The 22,953-nt window shown below is 36.1% G+C and overlaps 2 protein-coding genes across 3 annotated transcripts in view; both read left to right on the top strand.

Annotated features, from left to right (window-relative positions):
* The window catches only part of plxnb2a.1 (plexin b2a, tandem duplicate 1), a 94,883-nt gene extending 85,529 nt beyond the window's left edge, over positions 1-9,354 (top strand). The window contains exons 22-37 of the mRNA XM_039668105.2: positions 53-189; positions 665-765; positions 967-1,196; positions 1,330-1,511; positions 2,093-2,159; positions 2,236-2,382; positions 2,919-3,075; positions 3,515-3,615; positions 4,147-4,231; positions 4,492-4,643; positions 4,761-4,921; positions 6,308-6,455; positions 6,550-6,614; positions 6,690-6,765; positions 7,181-7,255; positions 7,385-9,354. Of these exons, the coding sequence (XP_039524039.2) occupies positions 53-189; positions 665-765; positions 967-1,196; positions 1,330-1,511; positions 2,093-2,159; positions 2,236-2,382; positions 2,919-3,075; positions 3,515-3,615; positions 4,147-4,231; positions 4,492-4,643; positions 4,761-4,921; positions 6,308-6,455; positions 6,550-6,614; positions 6,690-6,765; positions 7,181-7,255; positions 7,385-7,489 (1,989 nt within the window). The 3' untranslated portion in view covers positions 7,490-9,354. The remainder of the gene's footprint in view (positions 1-52; positions 190-664; positions 766-966; positions 1,197-1,329; positions 1,512-2,092; positions 2,160-2,235; positions 2,383-2,918; positions 3,076-3,514; positions 3,616-4,146; positions 4,232-4,491; positions 4,644-4,760; positions 4,922-6,307; positions 6,456-6,549; positions 6,615-6,689; positions 6,766-7,180; positions 7,256-7,384) is intronic.
* A 95-nt stretch (positions 9,355-9,449) lies between these two features.
* On the top strand, positions 9,450-21,834 carry LOC120476506 (overexpressed in colon carcinoma 1 protein homolog). Of its 2 annotated transcripts, XM_089127150.1 has the most exons (6): positions 9,450-9,543; positions 13,301-13,370; positions 14,639-14,663; positions 15,562-15,680; positions 17,844-17,880; positions 18,541-21,834. In XM_089127150.1, the coding sequence occupies exons 2-5, from the start codon at positions 13,325-13,327 to the stop codon at positions 17,846-17,848; spliced, it is 195 nt and encodes a 64-aa protein (XP_088983276.1). In that variant the 5' UTR covers positions 9,450-9,543; positions 13,301-13,324; the 3' UTR covers positions 17,849-17,880; positions 18,541-21,834. The 2 variants fall into 2 exon arrangements, with proteins under 2 accessions (XP_088983276.1, XP_039523494.1); XM_039667560.2 differs by lacking the exon at positions 9,450-9,543 and having other exon boundaries at positions 13,081-13,370.
* The last annotated feature ends 1,119 nt before the right edge of the window (positions 21,835-22,953 follow it).

Raw genomic sequence — 22,953 nt, 5'->3', positions numbered from 1 at the left:
CAGTTGTTCTGACCAATTTTACCCTGTGTTCAAAATCTCTCGTCTTTTTCAGATCAAATTCGGAAAAGGCGAGTGGAAAGTCGGATCTGTACGCTTTGAGAGGAAATACGAGGTTCCTCTTTACATCATCATTCCTGCTGTCCTCATTCCCATGGTCCTCTTCATTGCAGCGTCGGTCTATTGCTACAGGTAACAAACCTCAGAGTGCACCAGACTGTAATAATGTGAACTTAATAACTTCGATTTCAAAGATATGATCTAGTGAGTGGTCTAGTTTTCTCTATATATGGTCTCATTCCCTCCATTTCTCTCTATCATTTCTGTCTAATATAACAAATAAAGAAGTCAACAAAAAAGAACTAATTCAATTAAAAAAAAAAAGCATCATTACAAATTAAAATTCACTAAGATTTTTAACAGCAAATAAACATTACCTGGATTTCCTATGCTCATGCTCAAGTGCCATTCAAATTAAAAGGTAGTGTATTTAAATGTATTAATAAGTAAATTAAATTAAGATTAGATTAAAAAAAAGCAAACAATAAATTCATAAACAGTTTTAGAATTACATGTTTTCTCTCTTCTTTTAATAAAAAATGAAGTCATATGCATAAGTCATAATTAGTAGCAAATGAGATTAAAAGTAATGTTTGCATGTGTGCAGGAGGAAAAGCCAGCAGGCAGAACGAGAGTACGAGAAGATCAAAAATCAGCTGGCGAATTTAGAAGAGAGTGTCCGAGATCGCTGTAAAAAAGAGTTCACAGGTAAGATCTCAGGAGTTTATCATCTTATAATCAAATGAAATGAGTCTTTTTGTCTTGGGATGAACAAACTTTAAATTGCATGTGCTTTTCTGACTTCGTTTGTTTGTTTTATTGCTTGTCACTTCAGCAAATATTTGCTTTTTTACAGAACAAAGATGAGTTTTTGTTATTCTGAAAGCATCAACTCTCTGTTTCTCTCAGATCTTATGATAGAGATGGAGGACCACACTAGTGATCTGAGCGAAGCTCGAATCCCATTCCTGGACTACAAGAACTACACCAACCGCGTTTTCTTCCTGCCCTCCAAAGATGGAGCCAACGATGTCATGATCACTGGCAAGCTGGATATCCCAGAATCCCGCAGACCCATTGTAGACCAGGCTCTCAACCAGTTCTCCAATCTCCTGAACAGCAAAACCTTCCTCATCAACGTGAGACCTCAACTTCATTTACAGACTACGCCCTGATGATATTTTGAAATGTGTTTTCTGCTCTGCTGACATGTCTGTGTGCTCCTGGATTCGATGTATTAGCTGACTTGTGTACTGTATCTGTGTGCTGTAGTTCATTCGTACCCTGGAGGGCCGGCAGGAGTTCAATGCCAGGAACAAGGTTTACTTTGCCTCCCTGTTGACGGTGGCGCTGCATGGCAAGCTGGAGTACTACACGGACATCATGAGAACCCTCTTGCTGGAGCTCATGGAGGAATACGTCCACAGCAAGAACCCCAAACTCATGCTCCGCAGGTCAGACTCAGAACCAACCTCAAATCATATTCATGTGTCCATAATTATCACTTTAAATATTGTTGTGCTATTTTTCTGCAGTGATGAATGACTTTAGACTAGTATATGATAGACTTGGCCCTTTTCATTTGTACGAGTAAACAATCTTAGTAAGGAGTCCCTGATTCAATTTGATTCCAATTCACAAGCTTGTCCGTCATTCAGTTTGATTCCTATTTGATTCAATTTGATTCCGATTTGTTTAGGTATATTTCAGTTCTGTTGTATATATATATATATATATATTCATCCATATAATACAGGGCAGCGTTTTACACTGGCAGCGTGTCTTTTTGAACCATTCATTAAATGAAACGGGTCATTTGTTTGTGAATCGTTCTACACTGGTTTCGTTGTATTTTTTTTTTTTTTTTTTTGTGTACACTGAAAAGCAACACTTAGAAATGTACGTTCTTGGGACTTTTAACCATCAATATCAGGATTGCTCAAATGAAGATCATAATTTATCTGAATGCAAGATAACAAAGCCCCCGAAATTGACTGTACTGGCATGATATCGTCGGTCTGTGTTTCCTGTTTAGATCTGAGACCGTTGTGGAGAGGATGTTGTGTAACTGGATGTCCATATGTCTGTACCAGTTCCTGAAGGTGAACAATTTTGCTACAAATAGAAATCGCAGCAATTGTTTTCTGATTATGGAGGCTGACTAATGTGTTCTTGCAGGACTCAGCCGGTGAGCCACTCTATAAGCTCTTTAAGGCCATTAAACACCAGGTGGAAAAAGGTCCAGTTGATGCCAAGATGAAGAAAGCAAAATACACTCTAAACGACACAGGACTTCTGGGGGATGATGTGGAGTACAGTATTTTGGTGAGTACTTGTAGTATTTTCTCATTTCCAGTAGGACAGTGTAATTTCTGATGATGGAATTACCTGGAAAACATATTTTAGCAACCACACTTGTTTCTGAAGTGTGTGGCATGCCTGTTTACTCCGAATATGTCTACAAAGGTGGTTTCTTAGCAGAAACGGTCAGTAAGGGACCCGTTTAATGGAAAGCTTGTTAATACAGAATCAGTCTCAGGAAAGCGGAGACCATGTTAGTGTGTCCATCATTGTTCTCCTAACACCATTTCATTGGCCAGCAGTGATTGTGTAATCTCATTCTCGACCATAAAACTGCTCATCTGGGACTGAACAGCCATTATCCGCTGGAGGAAACGGTTTTGGTGGAGAACGATTTATGCGATGTTGGAAAACAAACAAAAACGATACTTATTTTGTTAGCGGATTACAACCAAGATTTTAGCCCAAGTAATTGGCTAGTGATTTTATCTGTTTGTTTATATGATGACCTTTGTACACTTGATGGTACCAGTATACTGAAGCCTATTTGAACTTTTTAGACCCTGCAGGTACTGGTTCACGGTGAGGGTCCCGACGTGACCCCTGTCAAAGTCCTGAACTGTGACAGCATCTCCCAGGTGAAGGAGAAAATCATCGAGCAGGTGTACAGGAATCTGCCCTACTCCCAGAGACCCACGGTGGACAGCGTCGCACTCGGTTAGACCTCGCATACATTTGAATTTCATTACTACCCAGCACTTATGATTCATTACGGCAGGGACATTTCCAAAACCTCGAAACTTTATGAAAGTAACACGCATAAATAGCTCTCTTTATTAACAACGTGCTGCTTTTAAAGGAATTGGAGGAAGACACGCTTAATCCCGGCTCTGAACAGGTAGCGGTTTGATAAATGGTGGGATTTTGTGCATGTCTGTCTGCACTCCTGCAGTTCTTAATGAGTTGTTCTTCCAAATGTGCTGAATTGTTAAAGCCGATGTCTCGCATCATCCATCAGACAGACAAATCTGGTTAAAAAGAAGTAGTGTAGGGAAAAACCAGCTCAAGTTGTCAAGTGTAATTCGTGCCAAGTTTGTTGTTTTTTTTCCCCCCATCATACCGTGTTGTAAGACGTTACTTCCTCTTCTTGCCACAGAGTGGCGCCCTGGCTCTACAGGGCAGATCCTGTCTGATCTGGACTTGACATCACAGAAAGAGGGAAAGTGGAAACGAATCAACACACTGGCCCATTACAATGTGAGTGTTTGCATAAGTGCTTTGTCAGAAACTGAAAAATTATGGCTCTCTTATGTTTCTCGTTGATTAATGTTGTCTTGAAGAGCACGCCACTGTGCTATAATTGTCAGTCTATTAAAATGATTTGATTTTCGATTAACTCTTTTTTTTTGGTAGTTATTTATTTTATTACAGGCCTTATATTTAATTGTTTTATTTTGTATTGTATAGTGATATTCTGTATTATTTAACATCATACAATACCACTATATATTTACAATACTATTATAAAATATTGTATTTTATTATACAAATATTTTATTATTTTCCACATATAAATATTCATAGTAATTATTATTATACTATTACTATTTTTTTTTTAAAAGAAGTTCTCTCTGCTTGCCAATCTTTATGTCTTATTTATTAAAGGTAAAACAATTAACTACATTTTTAATTAATGAGATGTAAAAAGAAGTTAATTTTGAAAATATGCTTCCAATTGTATTTCTTGTTAATTAAAACTACTGTATATTGTGTGTGTGTTTGTGTTAGGTGAGGGATTGTGCCACCCTTGTCTTGTCTAGAGTTCTGCACACCCAGCAGTCTTTCGACCAGAATCAAGACAACCACGAAGAAAGTTAGTGACTTTGAAGTGTATTAAAGTCTTTAACTTCTACCAATTGTGTTGTAATGACACCAGTGCATTGCTTCTTATTGATCCCCTTAATAGTCTAAAACATATTGACAGTCCTTATTGATGGAGAAAGACTGAATGAATGAAATCTGCTGGTGCACTAAATGAACAGTAAAGTAGAACTGAATCCAAGCTAATGGAGTGTTTAAAATAACTGTTCTCCACAATCAGTCCTTCAATTGCTCTTGTTTTATGTTGTACAGGAAATGCTTTGCTGGAGGACGATAAGGTATTTCACCTGGTGAGACCAGCGGATGAGCTTGACGAAGTGAAATCAAAGAGAGGGAGTATGAAAGACAAGGCCACGACGAAAGCCATCACTGAGATTTACCTGACCAGACTGCTCTCAATGAAGGTGGATTAGACTGAATATTTGCTCGTTCATTTGAACATTTCATTCACATTTAGACTTGAATTTAATTGGAAACGACTGAGGTGAGTTGGCAAGCAATGTGCTGTGTTTTTGTTACAGGGCACACTGCAGCAGTTTGTGGATGATTTCTTCCGCAGTGTGTTGTGTCCCGGGACCGTGGTTCCACCTGCGGTCAAGTATTTCTTTGACTTCTTGGATGAGCAAGCTCTAAAACATGACAACGTTGATGAGGAGACCATCCACATTTGGAAGACCAACAGGTATGAAACACTGTTAACACTAAAACACTTACTTTCTTCAGGAGTTTCAGTGAGACCTTTTTTCAAAATGTAGGCCCTATGTATTTTTAAATAATTCATGGTAAATTAACATATTATTATTTTATGTTAAACATTGTATTTAAAATATATATGTTTTAATATATAGTACAAATAATGTATTTTATAATCACAAATGTAAATTCCCTGCATTATATTATATAACATTATATTATGCTATGTTATATATTTAAATGTATTATTTTTATATAATAACAATTGATTGTCAATTCATTGAACATTATGCTGGCTGTGAGGTCTTGCGATTTAAAAAATAAATTTCACATTTCATTAAAAGTGCTCTGCCGAACATTTGGGATAAATTACAGTACGTTTCCATTTGTAGCTTGACACTTGTTCACATACAACTAACCACGAAATTTCAGTTCTTACAAGAACAAACACTCTTAAGAGATTTGAAAACTCTGGAGGGAAATGATCCAAACCCTTTTTAACTTGGCAGATTAAATTATCTGGGCTTTGTTAAGCCTTGATAAAAGAATTCACAGTGTGTCTTGTTGGATGAGCAGAGAGATTGACAGGTTAGGTCTGCATCAGTGTCCCCAAAGTACTTTTTTTTTTTCTGTTGCTCCCCCTTTCTCATCCACTGCAGCTCATTAAATTAGCTTTCTCATTATTATTTTGCAGAAGAACAGTGACTGCTGGGTAAGTCACGAACAAGGTTTTGATTTATTTTCAAGGGTTTGTTCAAGTCAAGGCCAACGTGACCCTGGTATTGACTCAGTATGGATTGCCCAGTTCCTCTGGGACGCTGTTATAATAAAATCTCATTCCAAAAACTCTGAGATACAGTAACTTTTTTTCTAACAAATGATGGTCTTTAATTAAATGAGGAGGTGCTGATACAGGCACTAGTTCAAGGGATTAAAAACAGCTCTGGAGGAATGAAGATAAAGCTATTACAATCCTTTAAACAAAAAAACAATGCCTTAGATCAAATAAAATGGCATTTCTATTCAGTAGAGGGTTTGTTGTGGTTGTCTTCATTAAGCTAGATTGATTGCTACTCCGAGCTTAATTTGACAGGTAGACTTTAGATGAAAACCTTGGTATGTCTATCAAGGTTTTTTTAGTTTTACTGGCAAATCTGGGTACTTTTTTATACTAATATTTTACCATAATTGTGCCATAAGTTTCAAAAACAATGTACTTATATATATATTGTACTTACATGTATGTATATATTAAATTACTTGCAAGGACAATATATATATATATATATATATATATATTGTCCTTGCAAGTAATTTAATAAGAATTTATGTTCAAAGAAATTGATGTATCGGCTGTGTGTGTGTATTTCTGCAGTTTGCCTCTACGGTTCTGGGTGAACATTTTGAAAAACCCTCACTTCATGTTTGACGTTCATGTGACGGAAGTGGTAGACGCTTCTCTGTCTGTCATCGCCCAGACCTTTATGGATGCCTGCACCAAGACTGAACACAAACTTACCCGGGTGAGCAGCAATGTTTGAAGATGTACTTTATCAATCCTATAATGTCGTCTTGGCTTTTTGTCTCATGTTCCCTTTCTTGATCTCGCTTGCACAGGAGTCCCCCAGCAACAAACTACTTTATGCAAAGGAAATCTCCACTTATAAGAAGATGGTTGATGAGTAAGTTTATATTCTGTTCAAAAGTTTGTTCTTATTTAATCACAGAAACGTAACCATGTTCTCTTTGCGCTTCAGTTATTACAAAGGCGTCCGGCAGATGGTTCCAGTCAGTGACCAAGACATGAACACGCACCTTGCGGAGATTTCACGTGTACGTTTTTTTAACTCTTTTTTTTTTTTTATTGTCTATTGTTTTTTATTGTTTTTTTTTTATTATTTTTTGTCATTTATATTTAATGTAATTTCTATTGTATTTTGTTATATTCTGTAATTTTATGTTTTGTTGTTTTATTATTTTTATTATTTTCTGCTTTCATTTTTTTATGTAATTGTATTTTATCCATTTTATATTTAATTGAATTTTGTTTTTTCTTTCATTATTTTATATTTTTTTAAATATTTGTTTTGTCTTATATATATATATATATATATATATATATATATCCCATTCATTTTTTTTTTATTTTGACATTTTTTCATTTATTTAATTTAATTTAATATATTTATTTTGTGTAATTTTATATTTAATTTTAAAATAACAGATTTGACTCTTTATCCTTCTCCAGTCTCACACAGATAAGTTAAACACCCAGGTTGCATTGCACCAACTATACCAGTATGCCAGCAAGTACTATGACGGGGTAGGTGTTATTACACATCAGAGTATGTGAGTGAGGCGACGGTCATACTCTGCTACACATATTTCTTGCTTAAGATCAATGATCAAAACCACACAAATATCTGATTCTTTCTCGCCATGCCTTCCGTAGATTATCTCGTCGCTGGAGGAGGACCCTGCCGCCCAGAGCAAACAGCTGACCCTCAGACTGCAGCAGATCGCCGCTGCGTTGGAGAATAAAGTGACCGACCTTTAGTGTCAGGAGCCCAGACTTGCGATAGGAGACGGAAGTGCCACTAAATCCAAGACGCAGCTCAATTTAATGGGCTCAAATATAAGAACATCCCTTCTGGAGGACTCTGGTTGATGGGAGCCTCTGCTCCGGCGAGTGAAAGATAAAGTGAGGTGGAACACAGACTATTTGCGGACCCTTCCTTTCCTCAAGGCTTTCAGCTTTGCTCTTGATTCAGCGCGACGAATATAAACTCTGAGCTGAGGGGAACGTCAACTCACTATGGTACTTCTCAGATCAGCACCTGCACAATGAAAGTCCAGCATTTTTTTTTTGTTTGTTTTTTTGTTCTTCTATGCCAATAATCAGATGTTCGGTATATTCTTCCTGTGTAGATGAAATAAAATAGTATTATATGTAAATATATTTTTACACTTAAGGCAGCGAGAGAGAGGCTTTAGACGAAACAAATCGAGGATTGTTTCTGTGGAAGAGCACCATTTGGTTTCCCTGTGTATTTTAAGTGCCACTTTCATTTCTGTGCAGTGATCGTCATATCCTGTGGGTTCTTTGACGCCATTGGCTCACGGTTCTGTTTGTGGTAGCACTATCGATTTGTATTGGTGTCCGTGATGCTGATGTGCTTATTTTGTCCCTCCCAATAACTTTTTATTGTATTTTACCGGTTATTGCGTACAATAATGTCATTGAGTCAGTTTCCAATTTAGACAATGTTCAAAAGAACAGGGCCATTTTTGCAGAGCGACTGTCCAAGTCTCAAAAACACAGCAAGCGCATTTGATCCATGACACTCAGAACAAAGGCCAAGGAAGCTTTAATCTCCCGTCCCTTTGGTGTCTAATCCAGCAGTTACATTTTTATGTTTTTTTACCCTCTTTGCTTTTATATATGTGCACTTCGACTTCGGCTTGCCTTATTTTATGACACAATTATGATTTTGTATTTTAAATCAACAAGACCGATTCGATTAAGGAGGTTTACATTGCTGGTTGCCTTTCTTTGAAAGAAGTGCAACACTCGAATAGTAGAGAAATGTCTTTGAATGTGATTACGAAAAGCGTGATTTTTTTTTCAGCATTTGTTTGGACCGAGCGACTCATATGGCAATTAGATCATGATATCATAGAATGAATTGAATTCAGTTTTGTTGGTACGGATTTATTTTGGAAAAAACTTTTTCTTTTAAAAAAATGATACATTTTTATTTTATTTGGAGCTTACCAAAGTTTTTTTTTTTTTTTTTCCGCAGCTGTCCGCAACCATCTAATGCATCTGTTGTTTTATATATATCAAATTATTTAGTTTAAAGTGTGATTTAATTGATAAAAATTTATATAATTGATAAAAAATATATAAAATGGTAAAGCAGCTGATGGTAATCTTAATCTGTCATCCGACTGAATTTTTTTTTTTTTTTAGTTAATTTGTGAATGGTACGATTTTCCCTGTATATTCTGACTCAATTGTGCCAAGCACTGCACCCTCTTAATGACTAAAGAATAATGTGGACTGTATTGTTTAGTCACAAACTTTACTTGTGGGAGTGACTCGTGTTGCCTTTTGGTAGGCGGTGACAAAGTCACTCGGCAGCCAATCAGAGGCTGGCACTGCCCATTCTGAGCGTGATGGACACAACATGAAATGCCTTTGAACTGTAAATATAGCCAGACTGCCAAGATTTCATATACTTTTCTCCTTTTTCTCGCTCCTCCTGCCAGTTCTCCTGTGTTGTCTAGCTACCGTGTCAATGGCTTACTGTAAAGCTTCTTGTTTGCCTTTCTTTACCAGGTAGTGCCTTACAAATACGAGTAATAATGATCAGTTGTGTGGTGATTGTGTCTGCATTAAAAATTGCAATAGGGACCTTAGTTATGTTTCTCTGTTTTTTGTACAATAACTGTTCACTACCTCTTTAAATGTGCATGTTGGCCTATTACATTGTGTTATACACTAATATTTTCTAATATATCCCTGGTCTGAAATCTGAACGCACTTGCAAGCATCCCGATGAGGATCCTGCAACTCGAAACACCTTGATAGATGGCGTCAGAGATGAGGTAAGAATCAGGTGATAATTTTTCTTAATTTGTTTTAATGATCAGTCAATTTAAACAGTCATTTTATTGTTATGGTTGGTAAAACCCATTAATACTAACTAGTAATGAATAGTCCTTATTAAATCAGAAGTTTGTTTAGTGGTCCACACACTAATAAATGTTTGCTTTCAAGCAATATAGACAGCTGATGGGTCCTTTAAAACAATCAAGACCAAATTTAGAGGCATTAAGATCAATGAGTCAAGTCCAATAGTGCATTTTAAATCATCTTCTGTCTAGAGACCGATACTAAAGGGAAAAATAATGTACAGGTACTGTAGATCTGATGTATGTAGATTAGAAAGCCATCACATTAAACTTACTGCAGAGTGACTGTAAATGGTTTGTACTGTATTATGTCAAGCCATTACTGTCAGTGTTAATGTGTTGGATGTGCTTTCCAGGAAATGAATGCACCCCAGTCTGAAATAAATTACAGCATGAATTTATTATTTAATTTCACACCGGCGTTGTTTTTGTGAACTGAAATTGGTTAAAATGTTTTTTTTTTTCAAATAAAGCTGAAATAAAATGAAAAGCTAATAAAAAAAAGTTCCCTTGGCAATAAGTATGCATTACAGTTACTGAAATAAAGCTATTTATACACTATTTAGAAATTTTAATATTATGTCAAAAGTGCATAAACTACAAAAAATTCCAAAAAGAGACTAACATTAAAATCTAATTCAAAATATCAATAGGAACTATAATAATATAGAAATTACACTCAAATAACACTGTTTTGCAAGAACACAAGTGACTGCACTGTTGATATTCACTACAACAGCACTCTTGCTTGCACTTTTTTTTTCTTTTACCAACAAAAATAGGGTTATTTTTTTACTTGTCCTAAAGCCAGGCTGGAAAAGACGTCCGTGGAACGGAAGAGGGAAACGGTTTTAAATGTTTATCTGTGCACTGGATCTACACAGGAAAACAGCAATTATAGTAAAAAAAGATGATGATGAGGTAAATACTGCATAACCCTCTCCCTCTTTCTAGCTCCATCCACACTGTTAACTTCATTGGTTTGTTTTTAAGTAGACATTAATTGTTGTTTTCTCTGAATGGTCCTGCCCGAAGGCCTAACACGGATCACTTTTGGTCCCAGGCGTGAGTGAAACGTGTCTGTAACTCCAACATAAAGACGAGGCTGTGACGCCATTTACAGCAGGACAACAAGCTAAAGGACATTGAATTAGATGTGTTGTGTTCTGAAGTTGGTTGTTCTTTTACATCTCTGGCTATTTTCAGACTATTTCCACTTGAACCGTATTTCTTCATTTTGTTGGATTTATTTAGAATTGTGGTGTTCTGTTAGAGGAATAGAGGGCCAATATCACATTTGTTTACTTAAATTAGCTAGAAACACTTAATGTTAATATACTGCCCTCTGCTGCCTAAATGATTCCCTACTACACCCATGGGGAGAGAAAAATCTTAATTATGTTCATGTGATCTCAATGTCCTGTGATGAGAGAGTGCTTTCTGTGGCTAAGAATAATGGTGACTAGTCTATGGTCTAAATGGAGTTGTAAACTGGCCTGAGGACTATAAACCATTAAGCATTCTCCGGAAGTTTTAATCTATACATAATTAGAAGGAAGGCACATGGTGAAAGGAAATGTTATGAAAAAGGTTGAGTGTATGACTCATTTCCGGCTGAATACAGAGAGAGAAAATAACTAATGTTATAAGCCAGAATTTATTAGGATGAAGACAACTTGACAGATCAAATATTTTGCATATTTAATGAATAATTCATGTGCTTCCCAAGTTTAAAAGCTTCCCGTTTCGGCTTTTTAACACTCCAGTGCATTCACCCCCATTGATATGTACCCGCTTTCTCTTGAAGTGGATGGATTGAATCAGTAGTGTCTGTCCACACTCTCTTCCCAAGTTAGGGAATGGATAATGTGCAGTGCACTGACTGTGATGGAGTCTTTAATCTTTTCTGATGCTCTAGATTGTATCATTGGTCAGAACTTATTACCCGAGGGTCTTGTTTCTTCTCTTTGTTCTGTGTACATGACTCGGAGACCCATTTCAACCCAAGGCAGCATGTATAATTAGTCTATGTCCTCACCTGGCTGCTAAAAGGACAGGGAACATGGATATGGAGACATTTAGGGTGTGTAGTTGTGGAGTATGCTGCTCCTATAAGATACATTTCATATGTCATTCTGTCATTTTCTCAGGCAGGATATACTTCTGTAGTGACGTCACCTTTGATTGCTTTTAGTGTATGTGTTTGTTTTAGGGCTGTCAAAAAATTAAATTATGTATAAAAAATTATGTGTTTACATAATATATGTGGGTGCACCGTGTATAATTATTTTATATATATATATATATATATATATATATATATATATATATATAAATACACACACATGCTTGTATATATTTAAGAAATATTTTAATGTATATACTGTATATAGATTTATATATAATTTATATTAAATATAAATATTTTATATATAAATAATATTTTTTTTCTGAAATATACATGCATGTGTGTGTATTTATATATATATATATATATATATATATATATATATATATAATTAGGGCTGTCAAATGATTAATCGCGATTAATTGCATCCAAAATAAAAGTTTGTGTTTACATAATATATGTGGGTGCACTGTGCATAATTATTTTGTATATATATATAAATACACACACATGCATGTATATTTAAGAAAAAAATATTATTTATTTATAAATTATTTATATTTATGTATATAATATAAATTATATAAAAATCTATATACAGTATATACATGAAAATATTTCTTAATGCAAGCATATATATATATATATATATATATATATATATATATAATTATACAGAGTGCACCCACATACATTATGTATTGTTATTAGCGTATTCCCCAATTATGTCCATTTGTTGAATCTCAACCTTCACCTCCTTTAATCACTTTTCTGAAGGAGATCTTCTGAGAAAGCCAGGTTGCTGCTGGAAGAGGTATTAGTGAGGCCAGCAGGAGGTGCTCACCCTGTGGTCTGTGTGGGTCCTAATGCCCCAGTAGCCTATAGTAATGGGGATACTTTACTGTCAAAGAGCACCGTCCTTCGGATGAGACGTTAAACCGAGGTCCTGACTCTCTGTGGTCATTAAAAATCCCAGGATGTCTTTCGAAAGAGTAGGGGTTTAACCCCGGCATCCTGGCCAAATTTGCCCAGTGGCCTCTGTCCATCATGGCCTCCTAATCATCCCCATATATACCAATTGGCTTCATCCCTGTCTCCTCTCCACCAGTAAGCTGGTGTGTGGTGAGCGTTCTGGCGACTGTTCTAAAGAGAATTTGCACACATCGCATTTTAATTCTTTTAATTAGCTTTGCCTTTCCAACAGTGTTATCAACCCGCTTACCAAACACATGCACACAATCTCTGTTACCTGGGCAACCCTGCCAGGGTGGAGGTATATCTCTCACCACCCTCCTCCCATCTTTCTTTCTCTCTCTCTCCCATTCCCTCTCTTCCCCCTATACAAGCGTCCTACCTCTCTCAGTCTCAGAGAGACTCAAGGGAAGTATATCAGCTCAGACACATTCAGACTGCACTTCCCTCATCTTCACTCTCTCCTTATCCATCCATTCATCCCTCTCCTGTTTAATTCACATAATCTCTTTCTCTTTTCCCTTCTCATTGCCCTCTGGACTGTCAATCTCTTTTCTTTCCATCTCTTAGATTCACTTTGGTCAATTTTAAAGCATGGGCTGTGGGAATTCCACCGCTGGCACTGGCAGCACAGCTGCAGGTAAGTGTGCTGCTTTTCTGACCTTATTTCTGTGTGTGCGAGTGTATACGAGTGTGTGTGTGAGAGAGAGACAGCTCTGTAAACAAACCCATGTCTGCTCATGTGAGTTTAGCCATCTAGTTGTATCTTGCTCTCTCTCTCTCTCTCTCTTCACAAACCATTGGTTGCTGGCCAGACTGTTGTGAATGGGAGATTTGAGAGTCTGTCAGGACTGAAACATTCATCAACAGTCACTCAACCCAGTCCTTGCGGATTTAAGTAGATCTAATCGTTAAACGACTAAGATATATTAGAAGTAAAGCTTTTCTTGATTGTGGTCGAGACTTTGTGCCTGTAGGTCCATTGAGACTAAATGTAATACATGAATGGTGTTTGTTTACACTGCTGGAAAGGGATGTGAACCTGGAGAGGATCTTATGAGACTGACGTATCTCTCTCAGTTGGACGTGAACAAGTGTGTGTGTGTCGGTGAACGCTCTGTCCTCCGTCAATTTTCAAAAATCAAGAGAGTTAGACCGCAATCTGAACATGCTTTAGTGTGAGTCATCTCACTTGAGCAAGCACATAAACAGGAGCCTTGGCAGGAATAGGCATGAATCGATTTCGACTGCTCTGTGAGGGTTGTAGTGGAGTCGTCAAAAAATGAGTATAATTTTAAGAATTACAGTGGGATGAAAAGGTGTAATTTGCATTAAAAATGCATCGCATTGTTAAATCAGATTTGTGTCCGCAGGAATTCGTTGGGATGTAGGTAATTTTAATATTGTGTAATAATTAAGACTATTATACGTATCTGTGGTGATTCAGATAATATTTTTTTCCCCTGCTTACCATTACGCTTATCAATAGGTGCATAACTATGTCAGTTCATTTTAAAAACTGCACACACACACACACTAGTTAGCTTGATGACTCGTATAGTTTGATTGACCAGTCATTGGACAGAGCTCTCATTAGACCAGCGAACGTAAATCTGCCCAACAACATCTTCCTTGACCTTATATATTTGTGTCATAAATATAAAGAAGGTGTTTCCTGGCAGATTTTCGGAATAATAACTTCATAATAATATGAATTCCTTCGGACTTTGCAAATAATGCTCATTTTTAATGTAGCACTTTTCTGGTTTGCACCTGTGGGAATGTGTATTTTATGGCGAATGAAGCGGATTTAAGAGTTAAAATTATTATTAAAATTGTTCAGTGTGTATATAATGATCAAAAGGTACATGTGGCATAATTAATATGTGTGTTTGTTTATTTCCACAGGTCCATCTGAGTCAGCCAAAGATGTGTGAGTATTCCCAGACACACACACAGCAATAATTAAATAATTATATATATATATATATATATATATATATATATATATATATAATTTATAAAAAATGATGCGAAACAGCAGAAGAAATAAAAAAAATGAACAAAACATACCATAATATTATATATGTATATATATATATATATATATATATATGAAGAGTTCAGATGCAAAAGCCTCTAAATGCCATTTGAAATGTTCTTCTTTAATGATGATTTTTGTCAAGCTTGTATATTTAAGTTCAGTGATTTCACTTAAATGGCAATGATAATTACCTATTAATTGCTATTTAAGTGAAATTACTGAACTTAAATATACAAGCTTGACAAAAATCATCATTAAAGAAGAAAATTTCAAATGGCATTTAGAGGCTTTTGCATATATATATATATATATATATATATATATGTGTATACATATAATTTCTTCTGCTGTTTCGCATCACTTTTTTAAAAAGACTAACTTGAGAGAGAGTGAATAATATAAACAGGAGGGGAAGTAAGCCTCACAGTGTCCTTCGGTTTCTGGAACTGCTTGTCAATCAATTTCCCTTCAGAGAAAAAATAAATAAATGGGGCTTAAACACTGCCTGTCATTTTCCAAACAGTTTCTGGACTTATTATCCCACATGCAAACAGCAAGCACCAGCAACCCGCTGGAGAGAGTCTCACTGCCACACACACCACAATAACACACCAGACCTGAAGAGATCTAATGCATCATACATATTCACAAGCCTCGTGTAAGATTTGCATTACTGTTACGTGTTCAGGGTTTCTAATCAGCTAAAGGATAGTCTCACCAAACTCATAATTTGATGCATGACTCCTCAAGACTTTGATCATCTCTTATTTCTGTTCTGGACCCACAGGCAGCAAGACGATTCGTCTGTCGACGAAGAGAAGAGGATGAACTATGGTGGAGTGTATGTGGGCTTACCTGCAGACCTCAGCAACGTGGCCATCGGCCAGACACCCTCCACACACAAAGGTGAGATAATGACAGAGCTTTACATGCACTTACCCTCTGTATTCGCTTATCATTAGTTGTAGTATTAGTGTTAGTAATAGTAGATAAAGTAAACAGTAGATGTAAAAAAACAGAGATCAGACAATAAATCAGAGTCATGTTTTCTGACGATAAATGCAATAGATAGAGGCAATGATGTATATACAGTACATAAACGATTAACCAATCACAATGCATGTTTTATGATGTCATTGCATGTAGTAATAAAGTAGTCAGAGCAGTATCAACAAAGAGTATTCAAACCTTGAGACAAAGTCTTTTATCAGTTCAGTGTTCATTTGATTCCATCTTAAACAGTGTTTGTAAGAAGTGCATGTGAACTTAGAAAGTGGCATAAGAAAAAACATGTGTACCTTTTTTCTCTTCTTACCTTGTCAATCCACTGAGGTATACATTTAAAAGAGAAGGAAGGACGTGCAAGTGTGAATGCATTGGGAATGAAATTTCATTCTCTGCCTTCTCTTCCAGAAACTCATTACTTACTCTATGGAAACCAATTTCCTCAATTCTCTCTGGTCTCACGTTGAGAATTAATAAAGACGTTGAGAATTCTTAAAAAAAGGGGGGGGGGGGGGGATTTTTAATTTAACCACTTAACTGTCACCGTCCCACAGGTGGGACGTTTGCCACTATATTTTTAAAACAATAATATCTTAGTAAATACCTTAATTAATATTGACAAACTATATATCATTTGAAAGCTTACAATCTCTAGTTTCCATATTTGGTGACTGATTTTCAAAAGATATTACAGAGGAGCCATAATTTATCAATATAAAACAAGAATATTTTCATACTCATAAGGCGTGTTCAGACCTTTATTTTAAAATAGCAGTAAACATGAAAAATCATGAAAAAATGGTAGATACCTCAGTTTGTTTTCATGCCAAAAGTTCAAAAGATAGAATCCATTCAATTATTTTGGAAAAAAAAGGTCTGAAAAGTTTGAAATATCAAGAAAAAAATAATAAATTCACCATTTGTGACGTGTCAGCTAGCTATGACTTGCATGCATGTTCTTTGTATGTGTTTCTTAGAGGTTCAATTCATATCAAAATCTGCCAAACTTCCCATGCTACTTCTGAATAGGATCTCTACTTCAGAAATTGTATGAAAATTGTGAAAATAATGGTTCATATCACTCAAAACACAAATGGAAATGCAGGCGCCCTTATATGGGCAGTAATGGAGTCTGATTGTGCCCTAGTGAAAAAGTTTGGTACTGCGCTCAAACAAAATCTTACTGAAAGCTAATTTTTTGAGATATCAACCTAAAATTTGAAACACAACTTGTTCAGATTTTCGGCTTTGATCTTTCTGCCATTTTAGAGTAGCCCAGGTTTTGAAAATATATATTTTATGTAAAATATGAATAATTAATATTTTTACATTGTACATTTTCATAAACTCAAACTTCTATAACTTTTTTTCTGTTTCACTTTCTTAATTTATTTCACTTCTACAAAAATCTGCCAAATGTCTTCTTTAAAACAAGACCAATCATATGTCTATATTCCAAAGCATTCTTGAATTACAACCATTTAAGTTCGAAATGTGCATTTTCATGTCTATTCAAAAAAGGGGGGGTGACAGTTAACAGGTTAAAAAATCTTAAATTAAAGTAATGAATTATATTTAGTTGTGTGTGTGTGTGTGTTCTGGGAGAGTTGTTCTTGAAGGCTGGGATGTGTTAATTGGTGAAACATCTTTCCTCAGGGGAAGCGTAAACTGCTGAGTGCCAAAGAGAGTGTTAGTAAAGCTAAAGAAACATATGAAATGTTTGTGTGTGAGAGGATGCACATCAGTGGTTTTTGAAAAATAAATAAAACTATATAAAATATATATTTTATGTAATTGAAATAAAGTTGGAATAAAATAGAATACAAAAATAAGTTGAAAAACTTAAACGAAAATAATAAATTCTAAAACTGAAATTAATAACAATATAGAAATATGAAAAAATGATAAGAATTACTAAAATTAAAATTAAAAACGAAGATATAAAAGCCAATTCAAAATAATATTAAATATTATATAATAGTATATAAATAATACTAAAATGCTTGTGTGAGATTGTGCTTAACTATGTACAGTATATCAACTAATGCATATTTCCATCAACAGAATAATGCTATTGAGAGCTGAACGCACAGAAATAAAGGTAAGCCCATTTTTGCTTTCTTATGCAAACTTTAAATCACGCCAATTCTAATAGCGAAATAGCGAACAACATAATTTGAAACGAGTTTGGAATTGGAACTCAATGAATAACAATCCTCAATTTATTTCAAATTTTTTTTTCAATGGAGTTTGATGCTAGTATGTTGCTAAGATACTGAATACTACAACAGCTCAGTTTGAATTATACTGCACTATTTTAACAGTTTTTTTTAGTATTGAATGAAATAAGAATTTTTAGACTTTGGCTGCATCCGAAATTTCATACTTTCTTGAGAAGGTACTTATTTTGAATTAGAATACGTTCAGTATTAATGTTTGTTCTGTGAATGAAATCTGTGCGTACTACATTCACCATGCTGTCATTATCATGTGACCTACATATATATATATATATATAGTGTGAAGTGTGATTATGTTAATAATCAAAAAATAATGTGGTTTTTTTCCCACTGGTAAAGCTTTCATAGATGTTAAAAAAAGTTCTTCATGGAGCCATCAATGCGAATAAAGAATCTTTATTTTTAAGAGTGTGCTTTTTATGTTGTCCTCTCACTATATTTTAAAGCAAATGTTTCTTGGAAAGATGAGCTATGTATTTGCACGTACATTGACTGCTATTTTTTTTTTTTTTAACTCTTAGGGCTGTGTCCGGAGGGATTCTTGGCTGAAAAGTGCTGTGTAATAATCCCAACAGGACGCAATCTTCATAATTGTTGATTGCTTCGTTGGGACACAACAGAATCCCCTGAGGGCCAATCATCTAATTGAACGCTCTGGAAACTGAACTAGAATTAGTTCTGCTGACAAGGTCAGAGGTCAGAGACAAATCAGAGTTTGTTTGCATCACTCAGCAAATTTAAGGGCAACTTCTTGTTTCTCAGGACAACCACACACAAATGACAATCACAAAGCAATGAAGATTCTGTAAATGTGTCTCTGAGCTTAAACCTTTTCCCTCACAATGTTGCTCACGTTTACTAAAGGGGTTTCACAAGGGTCAAGGAGTTTCCAAGTGGGAATTGAGACACTTTTTATGCCCTTTCAACAAGATCCACATCCTCTCAGACACACTTCTCAAGTCATAACAGCAAATCATGTAGAAGAAAGAACTGATTTAGTGGGTGTCATGTTTGCAAGACGAGGTACAGTACACGAAGTGCCTTTTGAAGGAGCTTGTTTCTGTGTTAACGGTCTGTGAGGTAAAGGCTCTAATTGCTTCTTCAAGCCCTTTACTGTCATCCTGAGGTGAAATCAAGAGTTACGTATTTGTGATTGGTTTTAAGGTCCCTCCATTCAGGTAACCCAATTAGAGTAACCCAGTAAAAGCCTCTGAAGAACAAGTTTATCTGTGCTAGCAGCGCCTGACCTGAGAGAACTCTGAGGACCGTGAAAGTAGGCTAGCGATCGCACTCAGGTCAGCTGGAACACACACTTCTGTGACATGGGGGAAATGAGTTGAGAGAGCGGAAGAAAGTGAGAGAGCGCGTGAGCCAGACCGTTTGACAGCGGGTTCTGAATGAAAGGCCGGTTCTTGAGTGATGGAAGGATGTCAGACGACACTGTGACGCGGGTTCTAGTTGAACTCTCATTTTCTTACACCTAACGCCGGGAACTCGCTGCACGAGTCGTTGGATCGCTGTTAATCGCACACTACACGACTGTCTGGGGTACCATTTAGCTGTAAGTGCAATATACTGTCCTTGTCCAGAAAGGAAATAAAGACATCATCAAAGTCGTCCACGTGACACCAGTGGGTTAGTTATCGAAAATACATTTTGGTAAAAAAAAAACTGCGACTTTATTCAGCATTGTAGGACACATCTGTGCAACCGCGTCAATTCGAACTGGAGTCTCTTAATTGTAATTTCGACAGTTAATGCTCGAACAGGAAGTTTCTGAATGGTTGGTTAACATTTGATCTATCTTTGTGTACTGGCAGGGTAGAGTAACTTAGTCAGATGTACGAACGCTATGTGCTTACTGATGTATACGTCGTCCTCAGTTTGTAATAACACAATAACCATAGTGCGTTGTTCATTATAGACATGGAATTATTAATTATGTTGAGAACGTCGTATAGAAAACACGCTGTAATGTACCCTGAGTTTAAACCTTAGCCGCATTCAACGTAAAACGTGCAAGCGATTTGCAAAGATTTATATAAAATATACAATTTCAGGGCCTGTTCACATTTCACGTCTTTTGCGTGCTCAAGTTCTTTCCAAGTGCGCATCGAGATAAAAACATCTCAACTTTTCAGAATGCCGCAAGTGCACCATAAGCGCACAGTGGGTCACGTGACAAGAACCAACCGGAGCGCCACCGCCCTTAAAAAAATGAGAATGCTGCGCGCCCAGCGTTTTCTACGCGTTTTTAGGTGCTACATGTGAATCCGGCCTTACACTCACTTCTTCTGGAGGTGCAGCTGGGCCCTGAATAGTTGGTACCGATTCTTTTTTTCAGGAGCAGCTTCTTAGCAAAACCAGCTTTATACTGATCCTCGTTCATAAAGCAGTCTGGTGAGAAAAGATTTGCGAATCGCACAAACATGAAAGCATTGACGTTGTTCATTGGGAATATTCCCTTCGAAAACAAAACTCAGCCACTGTGTCGGATTTAGGAGTATCAAAATGACTGTTCGTTATTACAAACAAGAACAGAACGCCATTCTCCTCCAGCGTATCAATATTGACGGACTATGATGACTATGTGATGACTGTGTTGAAACACTGCTGTCAATCAACAATTGTGGGAGGGGCGTCCGAGGGGCAAACGCCACAATTTGAGGCAGGGGAAAACATATAAGGAGGTTAAAACAAAAACACTGGATAGATTTTTATCATTATATGATGCATCATTCAATACAGTACAGGCACTGCCAACACTCATTTCAGTACAATTAACTTGAAAAAGTGCTTGTCGATATCGAAGTATTACTGAAAAGACAATATCAGAGCTGTTTTCTTGGTTGTTTTTGTTGTTTACCATTTACATGCAATTGTTGTATACCATCTTAAAGGGATACTATGCATTTTTTTTTTTAGCTTAACTGCACCGCTTTGGAGTTATTGAAATGGTTATATGACTTCTGTCGGGTTGAATGGTGGCCGTCCCCCACCCCCCTGTTTTTCAGTGTAGAAATTTCAAATGTCATGATTTGCCAATGCAAGAGGGTACCTGGACCTTTTTTCCCCCACTTCAAGCACTGGGCTGTAGGTCGTTGCTGATGTAACTTCCAGTCAAAACACATTTCACACTACATACTAAATATGTTGGCGACTTATTTATATGCGCTTCTCTCGCTTCTTTGATATGATGTACACTACACGGTTGTCACTCACGTGAAGAAGCAATAATTTGCCTCAGATTCCGGAAATTTGCCAGTGACCTTTACAAAACTGGCTGCGAGTGAAAATCAGGGCTAAATATGCTGTGTACCAGGCATTAAAAGGTAGTTCTCCCGAAAAGAAAATGTTTTTGTCATTTTGAAGATTGTTACTCTCCGTCATGTTGTTCCAAACCTGTGTGACTTCTGTGGAATCCAAAAAAAGGAATTTTGGAGAATGTACTGATCATTAAGGCACACTGTACAATGTACATCATTCAAATCATTAAGAATCATAAATATGAGAATATCAGGTATATATGTGTTTTTTTTTTTTTTTAAGAAGTCACAAATGCTCACCAAGGCTGCATATATTTAATCAAAAATACAGCAAAAACTGTAATATTGTGAAAATGTAAATTTGTTTCTATTTTAAAATGTAATTTATTCCTGTCATGGTAAAGCAGAATTTTCAGCATCATTACTCTCGTCTTCAGTGACACATGATACGTCAGAAATCATCCAAAACAAACCTTTATCCTTGCTCGACATTTTTCATGGTTCAAAAGATCAGCATTTATTTAAAATATAAATGTTTTGGTAACATTATGAACATCTTTACTAAGTTTTTGTTACTAATTTTGGTTCATTTAATCAATTCCTTGCTGAATAATTTCTTAAAAAAACAACTCTGACCCCAAACTTACTTTTGAATGACTATACATACAGTATAGAGAATATATAGAATATATTGTAAATAGAGAATGTATTTGTGTCCTATTTTTAGGGCTTGACAGCATTGTTTTAAAGAAGAAAATCCTGTTTGCACCCTTTCTCTCACACTTCTAAACCGTGTGAAAGCTCTTTCACAGATGCATCATAGATGAGAGATTCTAAAAATGAGTGTTTTTCTCAGGTGCATCTCTCAAGCAGCAGTTTTCTGAAAATCCTGAATAAAATGTACTCTCTGAATCCTTTTTTCTGCTGATTGGTTGCCACCTAGAGTGAACATCCAAAATCAAAATGTCAAGCGATTACTCCGGTGATCTATTTATTCATTCAGTTATTTCGATTTGAATTGATTTTATTTGAACAGACAGATTTCAGATACTGATGAGGGTAAACCATGATGTTTAAAACTTATTTTGAAGGTAATTGCCTTACAAAATAATACTTTAGGAGATAAGGATGAATGTGAAGAAACGGATTACAAATGTCATTTAAAATCTCAAATCTCAATGAGCTCTCTTTCTCTCTTTTTACATTAGAAAAGGGGTCGTGAACAAGCAGTTTCCGGTAGGTGAATTCCATTACTGATGCCAATGTATTTTTGCCCATTTTATATCAGTCCCTTTATGTTGGATTAAAGAGACTTGTTAATAATGCTACTTAGAAAATGTCAATCTACTGTCTCTGAATACTTAATTCAATGCAAATGGATGGATGGATGAATGGATGGATAGACGGATAGATAGATAGATAGATAGATAGATAGATAGATAGATAGATAGATAGATAGATAGATAGATAGATAGATAGATAGATAGATAGATAGATAGATAGATAGATAGATAGATAGATAGATAGATTCTCTTTGTCATTGTCACTGCATCAGCACAGTTTGATGTGAGACGGGGGGGTCTGTGTGTGCTCTGCGGGGTCTCACTGGTGCTCCTGATGATTCACTGAAGCCCAGACCCCAACCAGCCTGACGGGGAATAAACCGCA

This window comes from Pimephales promelas, chromosome 24, assembly GCF_988280905.1.
Source record: "Pimephales promelas chromosome 24, fPimPro1.hap1.1, whole genome shotgun sequence".
NCBI classification, from domain to species: domain Eukaryota; kingdom Metazoa; phylum Chordata; class Actinopteri; order Cypriniformes; family Leuciscidae; genus Pimephales; species Pimephales promelas.
The sequence above is the reverse complement of the archived record's forward strand: the minus strand, read 5'-3'. Positions and strand labels throughout refer to the sequence as shown.

Coding starts and splice junctions, on each gene's coding strand:
- LOC120476506 (XM_089127150.1), top strand. CDS start 13,325: ATGGGCTGTGGGAATTCCACCGCTGGCACTGGCAGCACAGCTGCAG. Junction 13,371..14,638: donor CACTGGCAGCACAGCTGCAG/GTAAGTGTGCTG, acceptor TTATTTCCACAG/GTCCATCTGAGTCAGCCAAA. Junction 14,664..15,561: donor TCTGAGTCAGCCAAAGATGT/GTGAGTATTCCC, acceptor CTGGACCCACAG/GCAGCAAGACGATTCGTCTG.